This window comes from Neovison vison, chromosome 6 (genome assembly GCF_020171115.1).
Source record: "Neovison vison isolate M4711 chromosome 6, ASM_NN_V1, whole genome shotgun sequence".
In the NCBI taxonomy this organism is placed as follows: Eukaryota; Metazoa; Chordata; class Mammalia; order Carnivora; family Mustelidae; genus Neogale; species Neogale vison.
The window spans coordinates 218,918,844-218,927,854 of NC_058096.1; the positions used below are offsets into that span (position 1 = coordinate 218,918,844).

A 9,011-nucleotide genomic window follows, 5' to 3' on the forward strand; every position below is an offset into this window, starting at 1 on the left:
AGGCAGCAATTAAGCCTAACAGGGATCCTAATGAAGCACTGTCCCAGACGAGAAAGGCAGTTGTGAGGGAGCGTGGGTGCCAGAGAACAGGCCGGGCGGGGAAGAGCGAAAACAACGCTGGGGAGGACACAGCAGTAAGCTACTGCCGGGAACAGCGGCGAAAGAGCGGGCCAGGCTTGCGCATGCGTAAAAAAGGCCACGCGCGGGATCGCGTCTACCCCTCCGTACGCAGGCGCACCGACGCCCCCACCCCAGCCCCCGCCTTTCTCTGCAAAACAGTGTGAATGGATTTCCACACAGCGCCTCCCGAGAGTGCGCTTGGAATCAGCGCGTGCGCTTCACGGTGAGAGGCGTTGCACGTTGCCAGACGCGAGCTCTAGGTGGCGTCAGCTCTCCGGCTGGGAAGAAGCACGCATGCTCAGAGGTTAGGTACGAGGGATGGGCGAGCGCGCGCCGCGGGCATGCGCCATGCAGGGAGAGACGGCGGCTCGGCGGGGTCATCCAAGCGCAGGCGCAGTGCGGTGTTTGTCTGCCGGACTGACGGGCGGCCGGGCGGTGCGCGGCGGCGGCGGGGAAGATGGCGGCGTCCTCCCTGGAGCAGAAGCTGTCCCGCCTGGAAGCAAAGCTGAAGCAGGAGAACCGCGAGGCCCGGCGGAGGATCGACCTCAACCTGGATATCAGCCCCCAGCGGCCCAGGCCCAGTAAGCACGGCGGCGTGGGGGAGGGGGCGGGCGGGGCGGGGCGCGCGCCGCGGTAAGCCCCGCCCCCGCCGTCAGGCCCCGCCCCCGCTTCCGGGGCGCTCTTGCTCCTCCTCCTCTCCGCCCCATACCCCCTGCTGTCTGTTCGCAGGGAGAGGGTCACGGTGACCCGGGGTGCGTGGGGCCGCGGGCTCCCGGGCTGCCCTCCCCCAACGTAGGGGTTTCCCCTTATGGGGACTACGAGCCCAGTTACCCGGCCCCGGGGCAAGCCCCCCCACCACCTGATGACCCGCCCCCTCACCGTGATTCTCGGAGCCTGTGTCCCCGTCACCTACCCGGAGCCGCGGCTCCCCCTAATCCACGCGACCGTGACCACATCCAGATTCCCGGCAAACGCGGACACCTCTGCCGACCAGATGATTTCGCTGCTGCCATCTCAGTGCCCGGCAGGAGGCCCCTTTTCCTCTTCTGCACCTGGGTCCTTGTCCTATGGTTCCGTGGACGATCCACTCACACACACACACACACACACACGCACACCCGGCCCGGGTGACCCCTGAGGTCATAGGGCCACATATAACTCCCTATTCCTCCGAACTCCTTCCCGGTGGCTGTGCCTGGGAATCCCTTTTTCCCAGGCTGGGCCCTTGTCATTGGGCCTAGCAGGCCCTGTCCCGTGCACACCCTACCCACATACACCAGGCACCCTCAGACTCTTCTGACTGGTTTCATTGCCGCTGTCTTGGGGACTGTTTTAGCTTCTCCAAAATTACACACCCAACCCCCAGCCTGGCAACTTTTCATCACCTGGACTCCAGTGACTCCCTCTTCCCTGCACACCCACACTCACCTAGCCTAAGGATACCCAAGGGGAGTGTGTGATAACTCGGCCTCCCAGCCCACGTACCCTTTGTCTCCGATCCCGCTCTCTCTGTGATCACCTCCCTGGCATCTTACCATCTGAATTCAAAAGCTGCTGCTCCTTCCCCCAACACTCGCACCTGGCCTGGGATGCACCTGGCCTGGGATTACCCCAGCCAGTCTGCTTTCTTTGTTATGTCCCACAGGACCGCCCCCCCCCAAATCCCCCAGCTAGAGGGCGTCAGATCTTCACCCTCCCCACACACCTGACGAATGGTACCCCACCACACACTTTGTGTCTCTTGAGCTGGCAAATTGGCCTCTTTTGTGCTTCTCCTGATATGATACTTATATAGCTCCTAAGGGGTCATCCGGGTAGGAGGGGGCACCCCCCCCACACATCAGGGCATTGCAGTCATTCTCTGCTCACCCAGCCTGACCATCCCCAACCCCTGTGTGCGGTCCTCTCCTTGTCCTTTCCTCTTCTGACTTGGGGTAATAGTGTGGGCTCCTCCCTGGGGCAGAAAGCCCTCCTAGGACTGGAGGTTCCCTACTGGGCTCTGCAGTGCTGCCTCCGCTAGCCCCAGCACGGTCGAGACAGGGCTGGGTATGGGGCCAGGGGTCCCTTATGCGGGGGGCTGTCCCAGGTACACAGTGAGGCACGGTGAGGCCCATGGCGGGCAGGTCCCTGAGGAGCCCCCTCCAGGCATCTGTGTCTGTGTCAGCTCCATCCATCCTCCCGGTCCTGCCATTTCTGTCGGTTTCTACCCGTCTCTGCAGTTTGGAGCCTCGCGCCTCCCCCCTCTTCCTCATTATGATTTGATTTCTTTTCTTTTGAACAAATCAGTTGTTTCTGTTGTGATTTATCGTGGTGTTGTTTTTTTTTTTCTTCCTTTTCCCCATCCAGTTATTGTGATCACTCTAAGCCCTGCTCCTGCCCCGTCCCAACGAGCAGGTACCAGCCTTTTTATCATCGTCGCTTGGACGTCTGCACCATTGACCTAACCGCTGCCCCCGCCGCAGAATACCCTCCCCTACCCCCCATGCTGTGTGTGCGCGCGCTCCTGTCACTCTTACTTTCTCTCCTTGCACACCATCAGTGATCAACAGTGTTCGGCCCACTTGGCCTCTTCTCTGTCCACTCACCTTCCACTCCTCCCTTCCTGGTGGGCTCAGTTTTGGACTCCTGGAAGAGGAAGTGAGCTCCTTTGCCCACCGGGAGTCCGCCGCCTGTGAGAGGTCACGTGTGTGCATGCGTGTATAAGGGAGAAAGAGAAGGTTGGGTCAGGCTGTCGGGCTGTTCCTGTTGGTTTGTTTCAACACCACAGCAAACACATGTCGCCCCACTCTGGGGACACAGCGGCGGACGGAATGGACCAAGGGCCCCTTGTGGCGTGGCTGACGGTCACGGACAGTGAGCACTTTCCCAGTGTGGGAGAAGCGGAGAAAGCAGCGATGCTTGTAGAAAAGGCCAGGTCTGCAGGGGGTGGTTGGTCAGGGAGGCCTCTGGAGAAGCTGGGCTATGAGCACAGGCTCGTGGGAGGCAGGGAGCCTGTGAGCGAAGGTAGAGGAAGCAGCCGGCGGGGTCCTGAGTGCAGTTGCTCGTGGGTACGGAGCAGGTGTGTGCAGGGTGTGTGTGTGTGTGTGAGAGAGAGAGAGAGAGAGAGCTGGAGAGACAGACACACATCTGGGGGGTCTGGCCCTGTTGGCCCTTGTGTAGGTGGAACTAGATGGGGGATGTGTAAGACAGTGTGGGGCTGGTTCTGTTCAGGGCTCTCGGCATATTGTCTGTATGCGTGGGGGGGAGGTTGTGCCATCCCCTGTATGTGTGTGTGTGTGTGTGTGTGTGTGCGTGTGTGTTGGACTGACAGCCCGTATGTCTGTGGCTCCTGTTGGTCCTGCGTTCCCATGTCCTTTCTTATTCTCTCTCTCTCTCTCTTATTCAGCCTCTCGCTCTCACTGTCTCACTGTGCCCTCCTGACCTGCCACGTGGCCTGTCACCACCTCTGTAACCTCCATTCTCAGAGCCTTTGTGTACCTCCTCCCTTCCCCCACCTTAGCCCCCCTCAGGTCCCCACCGTGTTTCAGTTGTAGGGCCACTGGAAGTGTCTCCCCCCCACCCCCAGAAGTGTGCAGAGGGTCGGGGTGTGGTTCTCACCCCAGAGAGGAGGTGACCATGCAGGGCAGAAAAGGGGCCCAGATATCTCTCAGGGGGCGAGAGCCTGGCAGTGTTGCCGGAGAGTCCAGGCACAGGGGAGCACGGGGGCCCCTCAGGTGCCCCTGAGGCTGCTGAGCCAGAGACAGAGGAGTGAAGCAAGGACATGACAAAGCCAGGGCCTAGAGCGACAGGGAGGGAGCACAGGAGGCCCCCGGGGTCCCCAGAGCTCTTCTTTTGCTCTGAGCAGACCCCGCCAAGACCCGCGTCCCTTCTGCGGCTGCAGGCTAGGATCACGGACCTGCTCCCTCACTCTGGACGTGGTCTGGGCCCAGGGTAACAGGGCGGAGGAAGTACCCAGACGGCAGCAATTCAAGCGTATTCGTCTCTGTCCACGGGTCACTGGGCCCGCATCACAAGGCGCTTGCAGAAGGGGGAGCGCAGACCGTGGCAGGAGGTGTAGGCAGAGAAGCGGGCATCCGTTGAGGGTCGTGGGACGATGGCCCCAGGCCTCCCGGCCATTCTCTTTAGGAAGGTCCTCTTTTGACCCCACTTAGAGACACTTGCAGCCAGTACCTTCCACGGTTAGGGACCCCCTTTTGGAGCATCTGGGCATCTGGGCTACGAAGGTTCAGTGGAGGATCATCTGTCTTCTCCAGGGGCCACACGGGTCTCTGCTCCCACCCTCCTGGCAGCCCATCCAGGGAGGATCCCAGCCCCTCCGGGAACCTACTGTCCTGTCCCGGGCCCCTGTCTGGCCTGTCTCTGCAGTGCCTCCTCTGGGCAGCTGGGCCCCGAGTCTTGGCTCCCATCTGTCTGTCTGTCTCCTGCCCTCCTGATCCCCGAATGCCGCCTGCCCATCCTGGGGTGCCCGCTGCCTGCCCGCTGCCTGCCCGCCTGCGTGGAGCATGCCCGCGCTGTCCGCATGCAGGCTGCTGAGAAGAATCCCCGCTGGCCCACTCCCCACCCCCACCCCCAGCCCCCCCCCCCCCGGCCCTTGGCGGGGGCTGTGCCGCCAGAATCCCCTCACCCCAAGGACACAGGCCCAGCCTGGGGTCCTGCCCCCATCCATTGGCCCCAGCTTTGCAGGCCAAACTGGGAGGCTCAGAGATGAGCCTGCTGGCTAGAGCGTGGCCCTCCCTGACCCTGGAACAGAACGTGGGGCCAGGCAGCCGGAAGGAAGCATGGGGCCTCGCCCGCTGTCTCCCTGGGATGCTCTTGCCTGATTCTTAGTGGGCAGCCGAGTTCAGTGCTGCCGTCAGGCCCAGAACCCAGGCTGATCCTAGCGGGCATTCCTTCCTCGCATGGTCCGGAGTGTGGGCGCTGTGGCCCTGGGCCAGCTTCCTGGGCAGAGGTGGGGAGGAAAGGGGCATATCGGGCAGGCCGCCTGGCTGAAGGATGTCATCAGTCCCTGGGCCGCGATCCCGTGTCAGCACAGACTTGGGGACAACCCCTCAGCCTCTGGGAACCACCCCTCCCTGCCAGCCCGCGCCATCTTCTTCCAGGTCAGGGGGGTGGGAGAAAGCACTCTGAGAGTGGTCAGGAGACCCTAGCTCCTCCAGCCCAGTGGGGTGGGGGGTGGGGGTCTGTGCTGGCCTACCTGATGCCAGGAGGGGGGAGACCAGAGTCCCAAGGCCCCAGAGTGCCAGGTGGTGGCTAACCCCCTCTCACCCCTGGTTTTCACCCCCCCCCCAGCCCTCCAGCTCCCGCTGGCCAATGATGGGGGCAGCCGCTCACCGTGCTCCGAGAGCTCCCCACAGCACCCCACACCCCCTGCCCGGCCCCGCAACATGCTGGGGCTTCCATCAACCTTGTTCATGCCCCGCAGCATGGAGAGGTGAGCTCTTGGAACGGGGGCAGCTGGCCAGTGGGGGGAGGGGTCAGGAGATGATGTGGGGAGGGCCACTTCGCCTGTCCCTAGGGGAGGAGGGTGGTTAAATCTGTGGGAACCCCTGTGTGTTTGGTTGGGACCCTCCTCCACCAAGACCTCCGTCCTGTCCCCCAGCATTGAGATTGACCAGAAGCTACAGGAGATCATGAAGCAGACCGGCTACCTGACCATCGGGGGCCAGGTACCACCCTGGCCCTGGCCCCCTGGGGGGTGGGCAGACGCACCACGGGGCTAGGTCTTGGGGTGGGGGCGGTGCCGAGGCCCGGCCCATCCTCCAGCTCTGGCTGTCCTGGCCAGCGCTACCAGGCCGAAATCAACGATCTGGAGAACCTGGGGGAGATGGGCAGCGGCACTTGCGGCCAGGTGTGGAAGATGCGCTTCCGGAAGACGGGCCACGTGATCGCCGTCAAGGTGAGCCCCGCCCCACGTGAGCCCCGCCCCGAGAGCCAACCCCCACTCCTCCCCACCTGTGTGCTGAGGCTCCCCTGGTCCTCTGTGCAGCAAATGCGGCGCTCGGGGAATAAGGAGGAGAACAAGCGGATCCTCATGGACCTGGACGTGGTGCTCAAGAGCCACGACTGCCCCTACATCGTGCAGTGCTTCGGCACGTTTATCACCAACGTGAGCGCTGGCAGGCAGCCGCGGACCCCTGTCCCCGGGGCTCTGCTGCTCTCCTCCTTCCTGGGCGAAGTCCACGTGGGGTGGGCGGGAGTTGGGGGGTGCAGCCGTGCCCAAGCCTCCCTGTGCTGCGCCCGCAGACGGACGTCTTCATCGCCATGGAGCTCATGGGCACGTGCGCCGAGAAGCTCAAGAAGCGGGTGCAGGGTCCCATCCCCGAGCGGATCCTGGGCAAGATGACGGTGGCGGTAAGTGGACCGGGCAGGGGTGCGGCTGGCCGGGTGCTTCCGCCACCATTCCCCCACCCACCCATCTGCTCTGTCCTGTCACCGGTGTACTCCCGTCACCGGTGCTGTCCCGCTGTCCCCGCTGCAGATCGTGAAGGCGCTGTACTACCTGAAGGAGAAGCACGGCGTGATCCACCGAGACGTCAAGCCCTCGAACATCCTGCTGGACGAGCGGGGCCAGATCAAGCTCTGTGACTTTGGCATCAGCGGACGTCTGGTCGATTCCAAGGCCAAGACGCGCAGCGCCGGCTGTGCCGCGTACATGGCGGTGAGTGGGGCCCCCCACGCGCAGCGCTTGGGTGGGTGGGCCTGGGGGATCCGGGTGATGCACCGGCCCCGGGGGTACATCCTCCCCTTCTGCTCCCCCGCAGCCGGAGCGCATAGACCCTCCGGACCCCACCAAGCCAGACTATGACATCCGGGCCGACGTATGGAGCCTGGGTATATCCTTGGTGAGTGGGGGGGCCCCCGCCGTTTGAGGATCCAGAGGGAGGCGGGAAGGGAGAGGAGGAACCCGTCCTCAGCCCCACCGGCCCCGCCGTCTCTTCTAGGTGGAGCTAGCGACCGGACAGTTTCCCTACAAGAACTGCAAGACAGACTTTGAGGTCCTTACCAAAGTCCTCCAGGAAGAGCCCCCGCTCTTGCCCGGGCACATGGGCTTCTCAGGGGACTTCCAGTCCTTTGTCAAAGACTGGTGAGGGGTCCCTGCCTCCCCCTCCCCCGGGAGGCGGGGCGAGGGGTCAGGGACGCAGGTGCTTAGAGTCGCCAGCTAGGGATGTTGGGGCTGGGGGGACGACGGAGCCGCCCCCCCCCCAGAAGGCAGGCCCTCCCAGCAGGGGTGCGGGCAGAAGCTGGCCCTTCGCGGGGTGGGGGGTGGGGGGCTGTGTGTCCAGCCCCTGCGAGCCGAATTCTGCCGGCACAGGGGCCGCATTTGCCCGTCCCGCGGGAGCCCCACTCACCTGTCCCACAAGCCCTTCACAGTCCAGGTTGGGCTTCGGCCGCAGGCCCGATTCCTAAGTGCGGGGCTCCGGGGCCTCAGGCTTCAGCAAGCAGCCCCAGGTCACGGGTGCCCGCCCCCTCCAGGCGGGGACACCGAGTGCCCGGCTGCCCCTCCTTCCCCGGCTCTAACTTCTCTTTCCTGCTTCTCCTCCTTCAGCCTTACTAAGGATCACAGGAAGAGACCAAAGTATAATAAGCTACTTGTGAGTACCTGGGACCCCTCCCTGCCCCTCCCCTCTCCTCCGGACCCCCCCCTCCCCCGGGGGCGGAGTTGCCGCTGGGCTCCTCCCCCCGTCCTCAGCCCCGCCCCCTCGGCCCCGCAGGAACACAGCTTCATCAAGCGCTACGAAATGCTGGAGGTGGACGTGGCATCCTGGTTCAAGGACGTCATGGCGAAGACCGAGTCACCGAGGACGAGTGGAGTCCTGAGCCAGCACCACCTGCCCTTCTTCAGGTAGCCACGTGGTGGCGGCCAGCCCCACTGGGGGCCAGGGGCATGGCCACAGGCCCCCCTTCCCCATCTGGTCACCCAGCTGCCCGCCAGGGGAGACCTGGGACCTGGACAGCTGCTGAGGGCCGAGGACAGAAAGTAGGGGGGGCGCCGACCCAGCCCCGACCCCCTGCCCACCAGCCGTGGACAGATGGGCTCGCCAGGCCCCAGCCCCTCCCGTCCCCGGGGTCAGCCGGCCTCCCGGGGTCAGCCGGCCGTGCGCGTCCCCCTGACAGACACTGTGAACGGAAGACAGCAGGCCACGAGCAGACTCGCTATTTATTCAGTCGTAACCTCTGGGCTGGGGCGGCCCCCAGGGCCCGGGAGAGAGCCGCCCGTCCCGCCCCTCCCCGCGCATCCGCCCCTTCCTCCCAGCCCCTTGCCGTGTGCCTGCCCCTCCGCCGCCGCCTCCTTCCGCAGACATGCTCCCTGCCTCCTCCTCCCTCTACCTTTCTGGCTTTCCCCATCTCCCTCCCTGCCTCTGCCTCTCTCCTGCCCAAACCTGGGCTCTGCCCACGCCCCCCAGCGGGACTCCTGGGTCCACTTAGGTCTCCGGCAGTGGCGCATCGGTCAGCTGGTGTCCTTGCCCCAGGAAGGCAGGCTGGGCCTTACGACTGCGGCTGGGCCTGGGCTGGTCTCTTTCTCTCTCTTTCTCTCTCTCTCTCTCTTTGATCTCAGGGGGTCCTTTTTGGAGTTTATTGTATTTTATTGTACTTGGTGGGGTGTTTGGGGTGGGGGGGGCAAAGAGCTTGTTCTCATGGGGTTTGTCGGTACCTTCAGAAACTTTTACCAAAGTCATGTTTAGCTGCTTGTGGTGGAGCCCCCCAACCGCCTGTGGGTATAGGCGTCTGGGGCAGGGGTTGGGGGGGCGAGCCCCAAAGGTGGGCTCTGGGGGGCTCCTCCTCCCTCGGGGCCAGCCCTTGCGGCTAGAGACTGGCCACAGCTGGGGTGGGGTGAGTTGAGGACCTCAGGGGGCGTGGAGGGAGCCCAAGGGGCCGCGGCCACACAGGGT

General features: G+C 64.1%; 1 protein-coding gene across 3 annotated transcripts; it reads left to right on the top strand.

Annotated features, from left to right (window-relative positions):
• The first annotated feature begins 544 nt into the window (after window positions 1-544).
• MAP2K7 (mitogen-activated protein kinase kinase 7) lies at window positions 545-8,396 on the top strand. Of its 3 annotated transcripts, XM_044254357.1 has the most exons (12): window positions 545-701; window positions 2,467-2,514; window positions 5,410-5,551; window positions 5,720-5,786; window positions 5,903-6,016; window positions 6,107-6,226; window positions 6,364-6,471; window positions 6,599-6,778; window positions 6,882-6,962; window positions 7,062-7,204; window positions 7,667-7,712; window positions 7,833-8,395. In XM_044254357.1, the coding sequence occupies exons 1-12, from the start codon at window positions 578-580 to the stop codon at window positions 7,965-7,967; spliced, it is 1,308 nt and encodes a 435-aa protein (XP_044110292.1). In that variant the 5' UTR covers window positions 545-577; the 3' UTR covers window positions 7,968-8,395. The 3 variants fall into 3 exon arrangements, with proteins under 3 accessions (XP_044110292.1, XP_044110293.1, XP_044110291.1); XM_044254358.1 differs by lacking the exon at window positions 2,467-2,514; XM_044254356.1 differs by lacking the exon at window positions 545-701 and having other exon boundaries at window positions 892-2,514; window positions 7,833-8,396.
• Window positions 8,397-9,011: the final 615 nt, after the last annotated feature.